General features: G+C 39.5%; 1 protein-coding gene across 1 annotated transcript in view; it reads right to left on the reverse strand.

The window, feature by feature from the left end:
- The window catches only part of lrriq1 (leucine-rich repeats and IQ motif containing 1), a 40,661-nt gene extending 25,678 nt beyond the window's left edge, over positions 1-14,983 (reverse strand). The window contains 15 exon segments of the mRNA XM_038706880.1: positions 1,924-2,103; positions 5,602-5,695; positions 6,186-6,259; positions 6,486-6,613; positions 8,265-8,458; positions 8,979-9,129; positions 9,354-9,506; positions 10,065-10,270; positions 10,273-11,980; positions 12,475-12,549; positions 12,826-13,046; positions 13,565-13,685; positions 13,799-13,878; positions 14,035-14,131; positions 14,686-14,983. Coding sequence (XP_038562808.1) covers positions 1,924-2,103; positions 5,602-5,695; positions 6,186-6,259; positions 6,486-6,613; positions 8,265-8,458; positions 8,979-9,129; positions 9,354-9,506; positions 10,065-10,270; positions 10,273-11,980; positions 12,475-12,549; positions 12,826-13,046; positions 13,565-13,685; positions 13,799-13,878; positions 14,035-14,131; positions 14,686-14,802 — 3,599 coding nt within the window. The 5' untranslated portion in view covers positions 14,803-14,983.
- Between the last annotated feature and the right edge of the window lie 7,487 nt (positions 14,984-22,470).

The raw sequence follows: 22,470 nt of genomic DNA on the forward strand, positions 1-22,470 counted from the left end.
CCTGACATTGGAACTACAATGCATGCACAATTATTCTCAATGAATAATTATTTCTATGCATATTTTCCAACTCCAAACCATATAAACTTAAATACTCTTGGATATACTTGTAGTTAATCATTTTCAGGTGTATTGAGGGAGGGTGTTGCGAAAATTGGGCAAAGAAATACCTGAAGACCGATTTTTCAAAGGTTTTATGGACAGATGAAATGAGAGCAACTCTTGATGGTCCAGATGGATGTGAACCACTGATGGACCACTTCAACTCAGGCGCCAGCAAGGTGGGGAAGGGGTACTGTTATAGGCTGCTATCATCAAGGATGAGATAGTTGGATGTTTTCGGGTTGAAGATGGACTGAAACTCAACTCCCAAACCTACTGACACTTCCGGGAAGATGCCTTCTTCAAGCAGTGGTACAGGAAGAAACCCGCAGTTTTCTAGAAGGCCGTGATCTTTATGCAGTACAATGATCCATCACATGCATCCAAGTACTCCGCTACTTGGCTAGCCAGCAAGGGCCTCAAAGATGCCTGAATAATATTTTTTATTTTTTATTTAACCTTTATTTAACCAGGTGAGCCTCATTGAGATTAAAATCTCTTTTGCAAGAGAGACCTGGCCAAGACGCAGCATAAAAGAACATAAAGGACAAGTTTCCAACATATAAAAGACATCAATCATACATACATACATAAGTAACACAAGCCCCTTTGTTGAATAAGGCAGAATACAACTTTATAAACAGCGACACTGACCAATGTTCACCTGCTCCATATCCTTCAGAGCTGAAACAAACTGAAACTGAAGAAATAAAGGCAGTCAGTTTCAACGAGTTCTGAAGAAGGTTCCAAGCAGAAGGTGCAGCAAACATGAAGGCTTTTTTACCTAATTCTGTTCGGACACGGGGGACCAAAAAGTGTGGGACGTCCTTTGAACGTAATCCATAATGGCCTTGAGTACTTGTTAAAAAGATACTCAAATAGGTAGGAGCTTGTCCAAGAAGTGCCTTATAGATAAAACACCGCCAATGAGTGTACCTTCTTGCATAGAGAGAGGGCCATTTACCTTTATAGTAGACTTGGGCTCTTTCCTCACCTGACTTGAATCCTACTGAGAACTTGTGGACCCTTCTCAAACTTCAGATTTACAGTCAGGGAAGACAGTACACCAACCAAGACAGTACACCAACAGCAACCACAGCATTTGGGAAGCTGTGGTTGCTGCTTCAGTGAAAGTTGATCAAATCCTATCCAAAAATTGTATTGAATTATGTCTTTCTTTTCTGTCTTGTTACACTTACTCTAAAAATTGGGAATAAACAAGTAATTTGATAGAAATGATTTTTGTAATTTAGTTGCCTATAATATAATAATTCTGCACACTAACAGTTGGCTAATAATTGTGCACACTTTTGGATTGACTGAAAGCATTGTGTTTGTTCAACAATAAAATTAACCCTGAGGAATACAATTTGCCTAATAATTGTGCAAGCAGTGTAGTGTACATTTATTACCCTTTTTTCTATTAGGACACCTCAAAACCATATTTGAATGATCAAATATGAGCTGAAACTTTCCCTCCTCCCTTCCCATGAGCTGCTTCAGAAATCACTTCTCAGTTTACCAACACAGATGATGTAAGTGTGTTACCTAACTAAGCGGAAAATCTGCAGTACATATAGCAGATCCATGGTGTCAGTATTACAGACGATGATCGTGATGAAAATGATGTTATCTGAGTTAACAATAAGCACTTCCTTTCACAGATTTCTTTTTCTTGATGGGTCCGTAACAGCTCTAGAAAGGATTAGGAGGATTGGGGTCAGACACCGATCCAACCACTTTCTCTGAACCTGCACTCATCGAAACTAGACACACAGCAGACAGTACAAGTACACAAGCAGTCAGTCATTTGTCTCTTACCTGAGCTCCCTGTTGTGCTGTTGCTGTAAATCATGAGTCTGCTGAAGCTGAGCCTGACAGAATGTTAGGAAGCTTCCTATGGCCAAGCTGACTTGTTGAACAGCAGGCGGCGATAGAAAAGAGTCTGTCTCCTGCTTATCGATGGCCCTCAGGCCAGGCACTGCTCTCTGAAGAGTGGATCTGAAAAGGAGTGCAAGCTGAATAAAATATCGGTGGCCATGTTTTAATTACCTTAATTTTTTGTTATTATAATAACAAACAGTCTTATATTAGAAGCAGCCTTCTAAAATTGAAAACATAATTTTCTGCCAATAATTATATTTCTGTATATTTTTTAAGACACACAAGACCAATGTGGCTCATACTATCAATACATTTAGTTAAAAAAATTAACTAAGCTTCCAATTATATTTACCTTTAAATTTATAACTTTTCAGCTGACACACACACACATTTCTGTCTTTTTTAATAACTATAATATTGCTGCTACTGTTCTACATAACAGTATAGCATTTTGAAAGCACTCTTCACCACCACTGCAGTGAATACAAACAACTTGGTGAGTCCTACAGTTTGTATAAACAAGAGTATATTCAAAGACGATGAAAGCACTGAAGACATAAACAGAACTCAAAAAAGAGACTGATGCAGCGGAGAAATTCTCAAAAAGAGTCTCACGTTATACAGAGAGGTTCTGTCGTGGCAAAGGATGAAGACATGAAGTTTTTACCAAGGGGTAGCTATTCTCTTTTTAGCTTTATTTTTGATGCCACTCATCTTATATGCTGTTGTGCATGCTAAGTACACGTTTTGCCCTCCGGACTAACTAGACTAATCTATTTACAGTAATTTGATGAATTTGCTGAACTTTTCCACTGGTATAAATGATGCACACTGTGATCTGGTATAACAATCTGAATACATTTTGAGGCAGTTAACACAATTGTTAACTTTATATTGTATTCCAAATGGTATATATTAGGTACTATCAGACAGTCTTCAAACTAGAGGGGAGCCCTGAATGGCTACGAGTCTGGGGGAGAGGTAACCGCTGCCTGAGGCTAAGGATGTACAAGCAGAGGAATCCCAACTATCTGCCAGAGAAACATACTCAGAGCATCCTCCAGCAGAGGCCAAATGTGGTCTGTGTTCAGTGGGAAAATGTGGAGCTGGAAACTCTACAGGACACTAGGGAACAGCAACAGTTAAATCCATAAAAATACAAGCCTTCAGGCTATGAAGTCAATTTTTTTAAACATTTTGAACAACTGGGTTTTTCAGAATTTTTTCCCAGAGCACCATATGCTCTTAAATCTAGTCTACTGTGTCACCAGAGGAGGATAAAACGTGTGTTGAGGGCAAACCTTTCAATTCACCATCTCATAATATGTGTTTTTGTGAATCCTTATTTCATACTGCATTTCTTTACATGTACATCTCATGATATTTTACCATTTCACGGCTATAACAGATTTTCAAGGGTAGATCTTGCTGGATTATTTAAAACAGTTTAATTTTACTGTCATAAACAATTGCTCCCTACAGTTTATGTACCATAACCACTGACTGTACAACTAATAAAGATGAAGCATAGAGCAAAGTATTAAATCCATTGAAAAAAATAAACAATGCTGACAAAGCATCTGCATGTGGTTTATTTTGATTCAGGTACTTTCTTCCGACCTTTGCAGAGGATTTAAACCTGTAACCTGAATGGTTCATACTGTATTTTAATACCATGTTTTCCCAACCCTCCTGCCACCCTGAGACAAAGACATCATCGCAAAGTACGGGATCTGTGTACTGTCAGAGGGATACGGTTCTGATGTGGCCCACTTGGTCTCTCCGACACAGATCGGGATATGGTTCCAACCCTTTAGGCATGTTGTCTGGCTGGCTGTCTTCAAATGAAGCTCCAGAACCAAATAGGACCTTTTGATCGTTACATGAGCTCATTGAGGTGGGGAATGTAATTCAATTCAGGAATGGACGCCACTTGGGAGAACGCAGAGTAGACCTCGGCACTACAGTCTTCATTAACTTTTTAAAGCATAAAGCAGTGTTTCTGTTGTTGTATACTATGTATTTGTCAAGTTAAATTTAGCCAAATAAATAAAACTCTTTATTTTTCAACAATTTAGATGCTATGAATCTATTTCTCTCCTTATAGCTATATCTACATTGACTACACTTGGATTTCAACTTGAACATTTCCTAAATTGATATAAATTTCATCCTCCTTTCAGAGGACACTGTTCTTGGCTCACATTCCTTCATCCTCCTTCTCGTACGAGCACAAGTCCGTATTTCATTTAGTGAAGACTTCCTCCAAAACACATGCTCTTCAAGTGGCCCTGATTAATCAGGCCCAGTGTTTTCTTCTTCCACGTCTCCTGGATCACGGGCTGCCTACAGGGAGTGTAATTCTTAGCGCTTGCCTTTTGCTGCTTTAATTTAGCTGGCGTTATCACTGGCTGGGGATGAAAGGGTCAGAGCATGAGTATGGAAATACAGAGGGTTAATTCCAATGTTGGCATTGGAGGTTAGGTAAAGTTCATTGAAATATTAAGGTAATGTTTCAGTTAAGGCTTAAGGCAGATAAAATGTCCACTAGTCATTCATGTTTTTAGGGGGATTTTTGGACAGACAAAAAAAACAGAAAATCTGCAAATAAAAAATCTAAATGTTTTGTTCAAACCGTCAGCAGTATTGAACCAAATACATAGTAGCACATAAGGTGAGAATGTTTTACGTGTGCAACTGACTTCAACTCTTCTCAGTTATGATGTCGATGAATTAGAGGTGCAAACACACAACATCAGTTAGCTAAACAACTGCAAAAAATGTAGGCTATTTGGAGGGGCAAGCAAAATATAGTTTTTCATATTTTGGACATTTTGCTGTTACTAAATGGGTGTGAGTAGCTCTGAGGAGCCAAACAACTTTGCAGAGCTCTAACAACTGACATCATTGCTCATGACAGGCCAATGAAGCATGAAGAATATAAGTGGTCATTGCATATTTTCATATAAACTCACTGCAACATCGGTAAAATATTCAGATATGATAAGTGAATGAGCAAATTGACGCTAAAAAGATAATTGATTTTTCTGTTGTATCAATATTTTGGGAATTACGAGCACTTAGTGCGATGTACGTACACACAGATGTCGGTTGCAAGTCGCAGTAATCTAATAGCGGACGCGAATCAGAGTGCTAATCCTGGGAAGTGAACAGGAAGGTCTGTGTTCTGGTGGAATGTTTAGACTACCTAAGCCAATAGACCGAATTTGTGATAGAGAAATACTGGCTTTTCTCTGGTATGTTCCTTTGAACATCCATCACAGTGAGTGATATTTCAAAGCAAAGGAAGCTGAAACTGAAACTTTTGTCCAAAGAATTTCCAGAAAGAACTACGGAAATTTCTAATTACACTATCTTGATTTGAAACTGTGTAGCAGATACTGCAGAGGAGAAGGTGCTAAAGTCATAGTTGAACAGCCTTCCGAAACATTTGAGAGTACTGAGCAAATTCAAATCAGCTTTATACAATAGCATTGGCTGATTTGTCCTACAAGCAGACACATGGATTATACAACAACATATATGTAGATCCTACTGTTTAAAACAATAGCCCATGTAATTTGCTTTAAATCCTCCAATCAGTTCTGGCCTTACCTCCAGCCACTCTCTTGCTGAAGCGGATTCCCTGTGAGGTGGACCTCGCGTAGGAAGTGACATCCTTGCAGACTCTCACACACGTTCTGGAGCTCTGAGAGAGAAGAGGAAAAACATTGCCTTGTCAACGTCTATATTTCAGTGTATTCTTCACTTTCACCACTGTCTTATCTCAACTGGATGAGATAAATAGAGATGTGTTCCAGAGACTTGAACTTACTATCGACATTTATTTCCATGGAGTCATATACTGTACTTGGACAGTTGGCACAGAGAATATATGAATGCAGCAGTGTCATGTAAAATATATGGAATCAGAAGTGTTTACACACTAAAGGTTTAGTGCATGTAAATTTATAGCTTTGTAACTTCTTTTATTGTTGTTGAAATCAATCTGTGAGTAAGGAACTGGAAAGACATGTGAGCATACAGACAACAAAATATAAAATTATTGTATAAAGTACTCAGAAAAAAAGATGATGAAACAACACAGGTTTGGAATTTGTCCACATTACATGCACTATAGAAGTCGGTCTGTGTTTATAATGAGGAAATGGGATTTATATAGACTCTTTAATCAAGACCTGATATGCAGTTGAATCGAAGATCCAGATTTGCAAGGGACACAGAATCAGACATGGAGGGCAGCTGGGTAATTCTAGGAAACACAGAAACACATATAATCAACCTTTTGAAAACTACACTACATGTTAAGCTAACATTTGCTTGTAAACACCGAAACGTTCTAAAATAATGTGTTTGGTTTTTAAGTTGTCTAGTTTGCATGAGTCACCTAAAAAAGAGAAAACATTGCAGTAAAGGTTATTTGTTTATATTATGTTTTTATCACATAACAGACCTTGTGTAGTACTGGTGGAATGTACCTGTTTTGGGCCACAGAGAGATGTTGCATATGGGGAAGCCAGCAAGCACTGAGTGCTGTCAGGGAGGAGATGCTGTTGTCATCTAGATGCAGCTCTCTGAGGAGGACCTGGTTGTTCAGACTGGGGGGCTGATGGATAAACAGGGTGAAGTTGTCAGTAAACACTAGTCACACTGTGGGGTTAAACTAACTTTACACTGCTGCTGCTGCTGCTGCTGCTGCTGCTGCTGATACAACAACACCTAAATGACCCCGTCCATCACTGTCAGTTGTTGTAGTTCTGCTGTGTTTACAGTCGACAGTACTGCCAAGTTAAGCTCTGCTGCGATCAAGGGGTGCCTTAGGAAATACTAAAGGTGTATATATTGTCATTCTAATTACTATTGTTTGGATGTGTTTTTATTTTGCGTGCACTCTTTTTCCTGACTTTGCCTCTTCAAGCAATTACCAGTGAGTTACTCTCCCAAAAAAAAGAAAGATAAGCTTCAGTAATTGGACGTTCTCTTTTGCTCAACTCTTACTAATAGAGCATTCTCATGGAAGATATTTTGACTGCTGTAACTGTAGAGTAACTAATAACATCCATTAGTGCCTTTCATTAAGGTGTGCCAGTGAAAGGGCCCTGGCATTGTGCATTCTGACTTTCTTCTAGTTCAAATCTGCGATTGACAAATTCAACAATGCACTTTGTGTTTTAGTTTGATGTTCCTCAGATTTGCAGGTCAAAGTTCAACATTGTTCAACTTGCAAAAGAAACAGAGTTCTGTTGGTGTTACGTAGGAGAATGGAGCGTGCCATTCCGTTTTGTACAATGTTATGCTAAGCATCATCACTTTCAGATCACCTACATTGAACTTGTTATATCCTATCCTTTTTTGGTCCAGAGGGGAAATTTTATTGGACTAAAGGAAAATGTGATGTTCTTTATTTAATCCGCCCATTTGTAGTGTGATAAAGGTGGTGATAATGTGATGATGAAGACATTTAAATCTGTCCAGAGAACTGATAAACCTCAGCTTATCCATGACCTTTGAAGGACTCAGGAGGTCACTCGCTATACATTTAAACCTCATATTCTGTTTAGGGTTGCAGAGAGCTGGTCAAATCAAATCAAAGTTGGTTGCGTGTAAGATTTTCAATTTTGTTTTTGCTATTTTTCCACAGGTGGAGTAAACTTTGAAAATGTTCCTTGGCCATGACATTAAGTTGAGTCACAGGGAAATTTAGGCAATGTGTACTGCATAACAGCAGCCTGTGGTTTTGTCAAGATAATCTGTTCAGTCATGATCTGTTCAAGATTATAATGTGAGCCCAAAATTGGCTTCCTCTCTTGAGTTGTTGATTTAAATAAATCAGCTCACATGTATGTAACACTTGTGAGCTTTTATTTTGACACCGATACCAGATGTTCTCTTATCATCATTATGGCTATGTTTCTGTATCTTGATAAGAAAATGAAAAAAAAAACATCCAGTTATACACAGAAAACAAGAATTCTCCATTTTTGTTAACTATACATAATTAGATGTTAAAGTTTTTTCAAAATTAGATTTTTTTAGTGATTTTCCATGGGAAATCCCCTCATTCCTACATACAAATTACTTACGTCTCTACAAGATGAAACAGAATGATGTGGGCTCACTTCAATAAAATCTGTTGAGTTACTGGCCCCCTACACCCCTCAAACATCCAAATCAGTTTCTGTACAGATGTTACAAAATTGCACCACTGAACACTGACATCAGTTCTTTCAGTGATCAGCCGTAGCTGTTTTTCTTACCTCAGTAAGACTGTTGGCTCTCAGGTCCAGTGTGTTGAGCAGAGCACTGTTCTCCAGACCCTCCACGCTTGCCAGGTGGTTATGTGAGCAGCTCAGGTGGAGGAGAGTGTACACTTCCCTCAGTCCTTTGGTGCTGATCAGTTGGTTGTGATCCACTGACAACCTCTGTAGTCTCCTCATAGACTCCAGACCAGCTAGGGATGAGATGGAGATGAGAAGCCACTTATTCAGTTAGAAAAACAGCACAGGGTGAGTCTGCATATACGCAATAAACAAACCATGTCTAAAAACTTAATTTGAAATTACAATATAGATAATGAGTTATGATTCCGTTTTAGAGGGGAGTTACAACAAAATGTTACAGTAGCAACAGTTCAATGAGTTTAACCTCTTGCCTGGCCAATATCTTTTTATGACTTTAGCCTCAGGGCTCAAGTTGACTTCAGTAAATAAATCACTTTTCAATGCAGACTGCAGTAAAGTAAATTAAGTCCAGGTCTGAACAGAAGAAAGGTGACACAAAGAGAGATGCTGCCCTCTTGTGGAGTATTGCAGACTTGCCAGGAGTTCGGCACAAAACGGCTCAAGCTGCTACATACACATTCCAAGGAAAATAATGAATCAAATTCTAAAACAATTGGACAACAATCTGTTATTTAATTTAATCCAAGTTAATGTTTCATAAGGTATATTAATGAATTTTCCAGGTCTCACCAATGCGGGTGATGGAGTTGTGTGAGAGGTCTAGAATGTCCAAATTTTCAGCACCAGTTAAACCACGAATGGACGTCATTTTGTTGTGGCCGAGTCGAAGAATTCGTAAATTAGTCATATTTTCACAGTCGACAAATGAGATGTCATTTTCCTGTGACCAAACAAATGAAGATCTTAGGACACAAGAAAATCTGCCTGCATTGACTGTCTATTATATAGTGAAATTTCTAAAGAAAAAGATATAATGACATTTAACTGACAATAACAAACTTCTGCACTACATAACAGTAGATATACAAGTAAATAAAGATCTTGGATTACTCACTGTAATGGCATTAAGATAGTAAACTTATTATATATTGACTGAATTTCCACCTGTACATCGACGTGGCAGAGCTGTGGTAACTGGTTGATGCCTTCCAGGGATTTGAGGCCACAGCGTCTGAGGGTGAGGGACCGAAGCTGTATACACTGAGCAAGAGTGGATAAGTTACAGCCAGGCAAGTCCTCCAGGGTCACTGTGGTCACCTGAAAGAAGGGCAAAGATGCTTTAAGGTTTAGGAGTGGAGAGGTTAAGGTGGCATGTGTGACATGGTACAGGAATGTATCATTATTATATCAAATATAAAATTTGAACTATTCAGAAATATGTTACTGCTAATACAGCGAATACTCTTTAACATTGCTGGGTGAAATCAGTAATAAATATGCAATTCAATGCAATTTTCCTTACAAATACAGTAGATTATTTAACACTACATTTCTGTATTCAACATTATCCTTTTTTTCCTGCTAAGTAATTTACTGTGCTAAAGTATCTCACGATTGCATGCTCTTAGACAGCTCTGGTGGGTGAATGTCTTCTATTCCCAATAAAAGGATTTCAGTTGCCTGAGTTCTGTGTGTAATTGACAAAAACAAATTACATCATTTTTTGTGCATAAAAATGCCCAGAGACGACTTGCACAAAAAAACAAGTTTTGTGCCAAATCCCCTAAACCAACATGTCGGAGTTAAAACAACTTCATCCTTCATAAATGGTATTGTCAGTGTGTCTGTGTGGCTGAGCACTTGCACAAAGGTTACCTCTTGCAGGGATTTCGAGCCTGTGGACTGAAGCAGAGAGTCTGGGCAGAGAGGTGGCAGACTGCTGGGCTCTGCAGTCCTCCTCTGCCCTCTTCGACTCTGCACAGATCCTTTTTGTTTCCTCCTGTTCTGAAGGCAGAGTTTTGACCAGGGGATGCAGTCGTTCATCCATGACAGCCTCTTCTGCTCTGTGTGCTCTGGGAGGCACACGGTAGAAAAACAGACACAGCGGAAGGCCTTGCTGCTTGATTTTCGCAGGCAACAGTTTTATCTATGGAGGCCTGACTGATCTTGTCTAGATTATGTTGTTGTGGTAAGATTCCAGTACTGGTGGTGCAGATCGTAGACTCGCTGCGTAAAAAACCAGGGCTTGAGGAAGTCCAGGTGGAACTGTCTTCTAGTTGTGAGGTCAGGGAGGTTTCAGTTTTATCTATGGAGGCCTGACTGATCTTGTCTAGGTCATGTTGGTGTGGTACGGTCCCAGTACTGGTGGGACAGGCTGTAGACTCACTGTGTAAAGAACCAGGGCTTGAGGAAGTCCAAGGGGGGCTGTCTTCTAGTTGTGAGGCCAGGGAGGTTTCAGTTTTAACTGTATTCTTTTTCTCATTTTCACCAATCATGCTTTTCTTTCTCTTCTCTTGCCACTCATTTTCTCTAATCACTCTTTCTTCCCTTTCCCTATCATGCACCAATCTCTTTGTGCTCTCCTCCTTTTCTTTGATTGTTATTTCTTCTTCTGTTTTTTTGTTACCCTCTTTTGTGTTTTCTCCTGCCTCTACTTTAATTATCTCCTCCTGCCTTTTTCTCTTCTCCTTCTGCTTCTTCTCTTTATCGTTTGTTTTGCTCTCGTGTTCCATCTTTCGGTTGTCCACACCACACCCTTTATACCCCTCCCTCTCTTCCTTGACCCTTATTTCTTCTTCTGATTTTCTGTAATGCTCTTCGTCCTTCTGTTTCATCATCTCTTCCTCCTGCCTCCTCCTCTGATTTCCCTCTTTGGTTTTCCTTTTGTCTTCATTTTTCCTCTTCTCATCCTCTTCAATAGATCTTAGTTCTTCGTTCATTTGTTTATGTTTCCCTTCCCTTTTTCTTACCACTTCCTTCACCTCTGTTTTCTCCTCCATCTTTTTTCTTTCCTTTTCTCTCTTCCTGCCATCTTTGTTCTCCTCCTCCTCCTCCTTCTCCTCCTCTTCCTCCTCCTCCTCGCTCTTTTTCCTCTCACTTTCTTGCTTCTTTTTCTTCTCCTCAAGTTCTTCATCTACATTTCCATGTTCTTTTATATCCCTCTTCCTGATCTCTTTATATATCTTCTTTCTATCATCAGCATCCTCCTCCTCTTTATTTTTCCTCATCTCCACCTGCTTCTTCCTCTCCAAAATCACCTCGGTAATTCCCCCCTCTTCCTCTATTCTCATATTTTCCTCTTCTCTCTTTTTTCTCTCCTCCTTCTTTTGCTTCGCCTCCTCCTTCTTCAGGATCATTTCTTCTTCCACTTTTGTCTTCTCTTTCTCCAGCTTCTTCCTTGACTCTTCTATAATTTTTCTTTCCTCCTCTCTTTTCCTTTCCTCCTCCTTCTTTAACCTTTCCACCTCTTCTTTCATTTTCCTCTCTTCTTCCTGCTTCATTATTCTCATCTCATCGTCCAGCTTCTTCTTTTCCAAATCTATCTTGTTTCTTTCCTCTTCTCTCTTCCTCTTTTCCTTCCTGTCTATTATCCTCTTTTCCTCTTCCTCATTTTTCCTCTCCTCCTTATTTTTAAGTGTCATGCATTCCATTTGTCTCTCTTCCTCCATTCTGCTCCTTTCTGTCTCCTCTTCCCTTTTCCTCTTGTCCTCCTTGTCCTTCATTCTCTTCTGCTCCTCTTCCCTCATCTTCCTCTCTTCTTCCACTCGTCTCCGTAAATTCCGGATCAGTTCCTAATTGGTAAAGATAGTTACAAAAGTTACAACAAACCATTTCATTGGAAACATTTCATTGTTAGTACATAAAACAATCCACAAATAAATTGCAAACAATCTTAACACTTACACTTTGAGTCACTCTTCGTAGTCCAGAGTCCAAAAGGTCAAATAGGTCTTTAAAAATTGTCAATACATCCCAAACTGCCAATATAACCCAAAGCCAAACATCTAAAGAGGAATATGGAACTATGTGTAGATTATAATAATCTGGTATTTGATGTGAATGAACCTCTGATTTGAGGAGTCAAACATTCCCAAAAGGGTATGTGTTTTCTATATTCTCTCACGGTTCTGATTCCAAGTTGGGAAATAATGATGAATTCAGATAATTAACTTTGCTTAGAAGTCCCAGTACTTTATAATTAACCAGGGAGAGTGCCTACACCCAGGGGTAGCCTCTGTGGGTTGACCATCTGGTAACATCAGCCAAAAAGAGGATCCAGGCCTACCTGCTGAAGAAGCATCTCCTGTTCAAGTTTTTCCTGTGCCTTCTTCTGCATCAACTCAAGTTCCTTCTGATGGAGCTGGATACAGAGAGAAATAATTAAAAAACATGATAATCTTAAAAATTACATTTTACATTATACAAATTTCTCTTTCATGTTTGTATTTGCACAGCATATGTGGCATATATGGCAATATCCTTCTAAAAGCATGTGTGCAAGGCTGCAGTTTCCTAAGTTTGTTTCCCTAATTAATACATATATTATCATAAATAAATGAAGTACCAGGTTCTATTTTAAATTTTTCAGTAAGATGGATATGAGATATGAGACATTGCAAATTAGCCACTGACTCACCTTTTCGGCCTCCATTATCTTCTTCAGCTCTTTCTGGAAGTCTCTTTCTATTTGTCTCTTTTGCTCCATCTTCTTCATCTCCTCACAGTGCCATTTCTCCCGCTCTGCCTCGTATTCACTGCTTTTCTTCCTCTCCTCTTCATTCAGTGAAATCTCAAGGGTCCTCATTTCAAATGCCAAATGCTTCTCACTCTCCATATATTCATCTGTTCCAGCTTCATCTGTGACACAAGTACAAGTACAAATATGAAGGTTAAATCTAACTCCCACTGAGCATGTCACCCTTTTCTCTGCCTTCCCTTTTACCTTCCATTGCACACGATGCAGTGAAAATAAACTGCTTCAAAAATAAGCATAAAGAAGTAGACATGCTTTGGGCAGCACTTGGGCAGGGCAGTAGGAATGTCATTCAGACTAATGGTGTTATGGTCTTTCAAAATGTTGATGTTTTAATATTATTAAAAACCATATATTTTTATGTCAAAGGAAATTATATGCAGTCATTAATGAGAACGTAAAATAGGACAACAGTGACCTCTTGTGGGTATCACCGAAGAAGTTTCTATGCATTATCAGTCCAGTGCAATGAAAAAGTAACAGAGGAAAGAGATGTAATTTAGCACACCTGTAGTTAACTACAATATTTAACATATCATGCCATGAACTTTTGAATTTGAGACTTGTGTCACGATGTGGGATTTACACAGCACTGCCTCATTTTTCTAAACATGTACTGTACCTTCATTGCTGGGACACACTGACACATTGTGAATGAAAGGAGCCATGGTCTCTGTGGGTGCAGGAAGAAGGCAGGTGTAGGTGGAAGTTTCATTGTCCTCATTTTGTGTGTCACAAGCGACCTGTATCAAGCAAGACAAACATTTAGAGTAAATTGACAGAACCTGTGGACTATATTTTTTTTAATTGTATTTTGGATGTGTCATACAGTAAAATACTACAGGCAGACATTTACCTGCTCATTAATTTTCATCATGTCATTACCAAGGTGAATAGGAACATTCATCATGTCGTCCGTGTGATGTGATTCAAAGTCTGAGATGCAATTCAAAGAAAATACATATTATCCATCATCATGAATGTGCCAGGTTAAATTGGTAATTTACCAGCCATTTTTTAAAACAAAATAGCTAATAGCTTATAGAAGCATAATGTTGTATGATGTATTTGCTATTTAACAAGTTGTCACACCTTCAAATTCCTCAAGGATGAGCTTTTCACAAACTGCTGCTCTGCTTCTTGAGGTTTCAAAGTAGCTGAGCAGAGATGGTGGAATATCATCGAAGTCCTGTTGTCAGAATGTTGTTTTATTGTTAGTTTGGTCACATCACAAAAAGGTTAAGGTAAATGTTTAATCTTATATCTACCTAAACATCCAAACATGTGTTTTACTAATCTGGTGGAGATGACTGTTGAAAAACAAAAGCCTATATGGTCAGGGTGATAGATTTGTTGTAGGTCAGCTGATGGGCACAGAATGCTTCTAAGCTGTCCATAACCCATCCATGATCTATACCAACTTCCAAATTAATATTCTTGATAATTTTGCAGTGCATTTATACAAATACATAGTAAAATGGTACAGAAGGAATTAGCAAGTACCAGCCTTGACTGATAGCTGCTACGTGATGAAGTTAACTTCCAACTTTCACAGGCAAATTTGAACCCAGGTGAACCCAAAGACTTGAACATAAAACATTATAAGATACATAAAATATACAACATAAATAAAACATGTGCTAAGATCCACCATACAAGCTAACATTTAGCTTGGAGTCAACAACACCTGTAATTTAACGTTGACCTTTTTCAGAGCTGTGGCTTCAGCAGGAGACTACTTACCGCCTCATCCTGAAGTGAAAAACTCTCCTGCTCTTCTTTAGTTTCATCTGTATCTGAGAGGACTAGATTATTCAGCTCCCGCATGATTGTGTCATATATCTCATTAGCACCCGTCATGGCCAGCGACTCGTTTTCTCACTTAATTTTTACATTCAACCACTTGAAAGTTATCTTTAGTTGCTGTTATAATCGGCAATTCCAGTACTTGTTGTTTATCTAAATAATATGCTGTTTAGCACGTGAAGGCTAGTTTAACATTTGCTAGCATGCAGAAAAAGATCCGTTCGCGTCTGGGAGATACTTCAGTCTCTATGGAAACAACGCTGTGAACTATGTAGCCTCGCTAGGGACAAACCGTGCAAAAGGCAAAGGAAATAGTTAAGACTCAGATAATCTTGCAAATCACATTTAGCAGAATACCATCTTTACGTATAGCCTACATATCACTATTGATTATTGTCTTATATTTTATTAGTTTGTGTATTTATATTTCAAATTATCATATTTAAATTATGGTTGCTATGGCAACCGGCAGCGCTTGTAGAAGCAGCAGCTGATAGTTCCTTCAAACTTCGCTGCTATTTCGTTTCTTATCTGTGTTTTTTTTTTTCCGGCTTTATTGCCAGAACATGCGTTACCTCTGACATAAATACAAGTCACTGCAAGATGAAGACGGGTTTTTTTTGGATTAAAGAGCAGCAGACCACGATCCACCCGTCCCACACAACCTGACCATGGCGCCACGGTGGGTGCGGTGATCGCTCAGAGGAGAGGGAAGAGAGCCAGGAGAGGAGCCATGCTGGCCCAGCTGTTACTTAATTCTGCTCCTAAAGAGCATTTCTGGACAAAATGGGACTCATGTTGACCAGAGATCGGAATTTAGCTGTCAGCGCAAGGCTCCAGCAAGATGAGAGGAAGTGGACTGTGTTTTACATCGATGATGCTTGGTGCTCAGATGCAGTCAAGATGCGCTCTGTTTCCCAAACTGTTAACTGTGAAGATGAAACTTTAATATCATCATCTGGTTGCTGCTGTTTACATTCACCTCAGATGCAAATTCAAATGCTGCTGGTAAAACAGTGTAAATTTGCTGTCCCCTCAAAATAACACATCACACAGCCATTATGTCTAAACCACTGGCAACAAAGGTAAGTACACCACTAATTACCACTAACTACCAAATTGGGACCAATTAGCCATTTTCCCTCCCCAGTGTCTTTTTGTGTTACAAGGTCTCAGGTGTGAATGGTGAGCAGGTGTGTTAAATTTGGTATTATTTCTCTCACACTCCCTTATAATGGTCACTGGAATTTCAACATGGCACCTCATGGCAAAGAACTCTCTGAGGATCTGAAAAAAGAATTGCTGCTCTATATAAAGATGGCCTAGGCTATAAGAAGATTGCCAAGACCCTGAAACTGAGCTGCAGCATGGTGGCCAAGACCATACAGCGGTTCAACAAGATAGGTTCCACTCAGAACAGACCTTGCCATGGTCGACCAAAGAACTTGAGTGCACGTGCTCAGCGACATATCCAGAGCTTGTCTTTGGGAAATAGACCTATGACTGCTGCCAGCATTTCTGCAGAGGTTGATGGGGTCAACCTGTCGGTGCTCAGACCATACGCCGGACATTGGTCAGCATGGCTGTCGTCCCAGAAGGAAGCCTTTTCTAAAGATGATGCACAAGAAAGTCTGCAAACAGTTTGCTGAAGACAAGTATAAGGACATGGATTACTGGAACCATGTCCTGTGGTCTGATGAGACCAAGATAAACTTATTTTGTTCAGATGGTGTCAAGCATGTGTGGCGGTAACCAAGTGAGGAGTACAAAGACTAGAGACTAGAGTTCATTGAGGGAACTATGAATGCCAACGTGTACTGTGACATACTGAAGCAGAACACGATCCCCACCCTTCGGAGACTGGGCCGCAGGGCAGTATTCCAACATGATAACGACCCCAAACACACCTCCAAGATGACCACTGCCTTGCTAAAGAAGCTTAGGGTAAAGATGATGGACTGGCCAAGCATGTCTCCAGACCTAAACCCTATTGAGCATCTGTGGGGCATCCTCAAACAGAAAGTGGAGGAGCGCAAGGTCTCTAACATCCACCAGTTTCGTGACGTCGTCATGGAGGAGCGGAAGAGGACTCCAGTGGCAACCTGTGAAACTCTGGTGAACTCCATGCCCAACAGGGTTAAGGCAGTGCTGGAAAATAATGGTGGGCACACAAAATATTGATACTTTGGGCCCAATTTGGACATTTTCACTTAGGGGTGTACTTACTTTTGCTGCCAGTGGTTTAGACATTAATGGCTGTGTTATTTTGAGGGGACAGCTAATTTACACTGTTATACAAGCTGTACATTCACTGCTTTACATTGTAGCAAAGTGTCATTTCTTCAGTGATGTCACATGAAAAGATATAATTAAATATTTACAAAAATGTGAGGGATGTACTCACTTTTGTGAGATACTGAATATGTATATAAATAACTGTATATATTGTTTAATTTTACTTTATATGTTACCATATTTTAATATAGGCCCACACTTAATTATATGTTGTGTGTGTTGTGTAGCATGAAGGAACTACAAATTTCGTTTCGTTATGCAGCCTCGTGCTGTATCATGACTAAGAAACAACCTTGAACCTTGTTCCTTGTAAAATAGCTGCAACAGCAGTTTAGATAGCATCCGTGTATTTACACTGTCAAGGGTATTATATCGATAGTTTATATTTATACTGCATTCTCCAGTCAGTATTGTTGTTGTGCTTCTGTATTGGTGTTGGCACTGCTGATTTAACAAAAAGGGCAACAAGCAGTTGGAGAACAGCAAAATGATTTGGTTGAAGCACTGCTTAGTGAAAATAAAATGTAGTGTCATGGTCTTGTGTGGGCATTTTGGACAGCCAGCGGGAAGGGGTCAGTGAGCCTAAGACCTTGTAGGTGAATCACAGGACCAGAAAAAAAAATGTGTTAGGATGTGAACAATGCACACTTTTTCCATGGCATTTCTGATCACAAAGACCAGTTCCTCTCTCCCATGGTGAAGTCTCAGCACTTGTGCTGTACTTCTCTTTGAGGAGATTCCAGTGGCCCACGCAGGTTTTCCCATACACATTCCCTAGGGCTTTCTAAAAGGAACCCAGTCTCCTTCCTCAACGTTTCAAAGAAGAACAGCGTGTCCTCCATCCCAAACTGTTTGCTCCGGAGACACACTAAGGCCTGTTCTCCTTTCTCGTGACAAAAACAATAACAACAGAATGGCGCCAGATCAGACTCATTTTTTCTTCAAAGCCCCAAACTGAATTCCCCAACGACAATGAAAGGCACCACCACAACTACAACACTTATGTGGCCTACAAGGTCAACACCATCAGAATCCTCACAGGTCCGTCCAGCATAGACGTGCTTTCATAAAGGTCATTATGGGTCAAAGCACAACTTCAGTCCTGAGGCTGATGGGCAGAAACAGGACACTTTGGTGCTGCTCCTGTTGTTGGAGTCAAACTGCCTGTCCCTTATGTTTCATTAGGTCCTCTAAGATTCATTGACCAAGTTCAATTGCTCAAAAAGGCTCCATCAGCAAGCCTTGTCCACTCCGATTAGGGCCAGACCCTTTGTCAGTGGGCAAGGTGTCCGTCGCTTTTGTCTAAGTGCACAGAACCCCGACAGCAGCCAGACAGGGCCAAGCTGCAGATTTATACAACAGATTATGCCAGTCAATGGCGGCTCCGGCCAAAACGCAGCAGCGGTTTAGATAGCATCCGTGTGTTTACACTGTCAAGGGTTTTCTGTTACTCGTCTGTTGCCATTATCTTGGCAGCCATTGGGCATATCAAGCCTATCATTTCCATCTGGGAGCTTTGACGAAAGATGGGATTAAAGGGAAAAATTACCACCACTCCTAAGTACCCATTAACTTTCTCTTGCTGTCCATTTTGAATGTATAGGTTGCAATGTCAAATATTTAATAATAATGAGATAATAACTAAATTGTGCTTTTTTGCTGTTGCATTCATTTGTCTCATGTGTAGGCCTTGTTTAATCAATTTACCATCTTGTATTTATTCAATCATAGGAACATAAAATGAAAATATCATCCAGAAATGAAATATTTCTTCATGCCTGAACTTAAGCTGACATTTCAATCCCCCGTGCAGGAAAATGAATGATTGAAATGAATGATTCTTCTCAATGTACTGAGCCATATTATAGGCTTCTGAGAGTAAGGCGACTTGTATGTAGACCTGATGGTAGTTTAAACATATTAGGTGCATGTGAGGGGGAAATGGTTAAGTTAACTAATCCTGCATGAATGCCGTGGTAAGCCTAATCACCTCCTAATGTTGCATTCTTGTAGTTATCTGCTGTCAAATCAAATTCTTGCTTGTGCAACCAATGTCTGATGTTTTCACGAATCTCCAAAGCTATATAAGTACAATTGGTAAAGTTCAACTAGTTCATCCTCAGCACCCTCCTACCCGAGATTATCTGTCCTTCAGTGAGATGACAACAGCAGTGAATTGGTTGGACTTGAACACAGATTTGGATTGCCTTTCAAAGTTATCATTCGCTGCCAATGTGACCTTAGCACACCTAAATCTGCTTCAAATGACTGTGGGATTACTGTAATCAGAATCACCTCTAACGAGCTGGGGGCTGGGAATAGTCTGTTCCAAGTTCAATGAGTTACAGCAACGGCTCTAATGGTTTTTATTATTCATTTTCATTGAGACACTTATTCCCAGTTATTAATTTTGTTAACTCTGTATCTGGTATTACAAGGTTTACAAAATGCCTTCAAGGTCAAATCCAAACAACTGCAAGTCTTCTTTGCAGTCACATGCTGAGAACAGCATTTCCCCACAGGCCTATCTGTGATAACATTGACGACTATATTGGCAAAATGATTTGAGAGCTCTCTTGTTTCTTTCACTAAGGGATGGGATACTGTAAATGCACCACAACATGTAAAGACATTCACTGTATAGACACAGAATGACTCTCAGTGAACAAAGACAAACTGTAGAGGAAAATGTCTCAGTATATTTTATGCTACATTTGATTTTAAACAAAACATGCAGAATAGAGAAAAATAACGTGAAATTGTATTTTTTTTCCTTTCTAGATGAAGCTGATCGCTGTGTGTAGTATGTAGTAGAAAGTTAATATCTGTAACGGCAGAGGAACTATTCAATTTGGAACAGAGCAGCCATTCACAAGAGTGCAGTGCAGACTTTTTCACATAAATAACATGGTATAGACCAAAAACCTCATATATAAAAACGTGTGCATATGAGTATGGAAATTATAGCCACCAGATCGCAACCCAACTGAACACCTATGGGAGTTTTTGAAGCAAAGTGTTTGGTAGTACTTTCCACCACCATCGGATGATGTTCATCTCTTTCCCTTTGCCACCATCTGTATATAATATTGTATACATGCGTGTACAATGTACATGCGTACATACATTGCACTGTAAGTGCAATGTATGTAAAAACCTTTATTCAATTGCATCAAAATGGGTGGTGATTGGCAACTTCTCAGGAACTAAAAGCATTGTTTTTAGCTTAATTGATAACCAACAAATTATTAGTTTATCACATTGGTTCTGAAACATTTTCATATACTTTAGTGGAGGGTTTTTCAATCCACGGTGCAGAATATAAGTCTGTAATTCTGTCTTGAGGTTAAAGTATAACATGACAAAAGTTGGAGTAAGTTTCACCTGTTTAGAAATCTCTGAAGTACAAAATGGAGGGCATTCGCATACATTTCTGTTCCGCAGTGCCATCTAATAATTAATTGTGATTTTCTGACATTGTAGTTCATGGAAACACCCACACACATGGTGCCTAAGAGGGATAACATAAACAGTAAGGAGAGCACTTGGCCCAGGTCTGGTGTTAGTGCTGTGATGTTCTCTGTTGGGTCCCATGACTTGTTATTGGCCTTGTGTCACAGGACAGTTCGTAGTGAGAGAGGGCTTTACTGCAGTTAATCCTCTCTTTGAAAAAGCATCTCCACCTCAAGCCAGCAAGCACCAGAGGTGAGCCTAAGCCACATTACTGCCATTATGTTGTTGAAAATGAGCCCTGTGTGTGTGTGTGTGTGTGGTGTGTGTTGAATATCCTTGTGAACTCACCCTGTCATATTGTGTGTGAGTGCCTCTGGGACTCTCTTATTGAGATATTGTGGCTCACACTTCTTGTGGTGATTGAAATCAAATTTAATTTTTCCCAATTCTGTCAGTGCGTGGGAACTGAAATATCTAAGAAATACTACTTTTGAAAATGACAGAATTTCATCCTGAAAACAGTGAAATTTGAACATTTGTTAAATCTTCTAACATCTGATAAAATTAAGTACATACAGGATAATTAACATATCCATTATCTTTACCTTTTGGGCTGTGGGGGACTGGAGCCCACACCAGCCCACACTGGGCATGAGGCAGGGTAAATCTAGGACAGGTCCCCAGACTGTCCCAAGACTAACACACATAGCCAGACAACTATTCCATCTATGAGCAATTTAAAGTCTCTCAACTTAACTTCTAACCTGAATGCTTTTATAGTGTTGCACCCAGAGGTAAATCATGCAGATACAGGGATAAACGCCACACAGAAAGGCCCCAGCCAGCAGTTCTGTATTCAGACCACTAAAGCACCACTGTTCTGCCCCTCGTTAGCATACTGGTCATTTACAAAATAATGCTCTGAAATATGTTGATAGTAATTATATCGTCACCACTAGGTGCTTAAGTGTGCTGAGGTACAATGGTATTTCAATTAAACATGCTAGTCATGTTAATACCATGTTTTTTTGTTTGCAATCATGGTACAAAACTATCATGCAGTTGTATTTCCTGCACCATCAGGATCGTAGGATTTGGGTCATTTCATACTGGAATCAGTAGAGTGTGTGGTGATTAAACATGTATGCCAGAGTCCTACTATGACAGTGTAGTATTATAGAGAAACAGGCACTACATCAGACAAAACTATGAACCAGCTGAAAACAACCATTTACATCCATTCCCGCTACAGACAATCAGACAAATAAAAGAGAGACGTGCAGAAAGTTAAACTTTACAACAAAAACTTAAGATAAAACACAATCACTTTACTGGAAACAGTGCTTGAATGATTGGCAGTTACGATATTGTTGGTCCTTGGACAAGAAATAATAATAATACACCAATGCAAGATTACAGCTCTGTGGTCAGTTGTTGTAAAAAAAGAAAAGCTTGGAAACAGAGATCACAAAAAATCCTTTGGGACGAGAGAAAAAATATTCTTAACCACCCACAGTTAGAGACTAGGACACTTTGACTCAGACAAGACACAACAAGGTGGGAGCCAATGGCATTAATCACCATCTAGTGTTTCCATTCTTATTTCACCATCCAAACTCCAGTCATCAGCGCTTCTCATGACCTCGGCGTCTCATTTTGACTCTTGCCTCACTATTGACTGTTTTCTTGTGTTTTATCAGAGCAGGTTTGAGCTGCACAATGCCTATAATAGCCCATAGGCTTTTCTATTTTTCAAAGGAGCTTCAGCACATGAAATACACATTGTTTTCCCTGGATGAAAACTGAGCTTTTCAAGACAATGGCAAACACTCAAGGTTTGTGAGTTAAAGAGTTTAGTGTGTAACTATGATGTTGTAAATAGTTAATCTAAATATAAATACACAGGATTGGATAACAGTTGCAGGATGTTAGGATTTGGGAGTGAAAACTGTCTGTGATGCACAAACTCAAAAG

This window comes from Micropterus salmoides, unplaced genomic scaffold, assembly GCF_014851395.1.
Source record: "Micropterus salmoides isolate LMB-PRFRI ecotype aquatic unplaced genomic scaffold, ASM1485139v1 Ms_hic_scaffold_8, whole genome shotgun sequence".
NCBI lineage: Eukaryota > Metazoa > Chordata > Actinopteri > Centrarchiformes > Centrarchidae > Micropterus > Micropterus salmoides.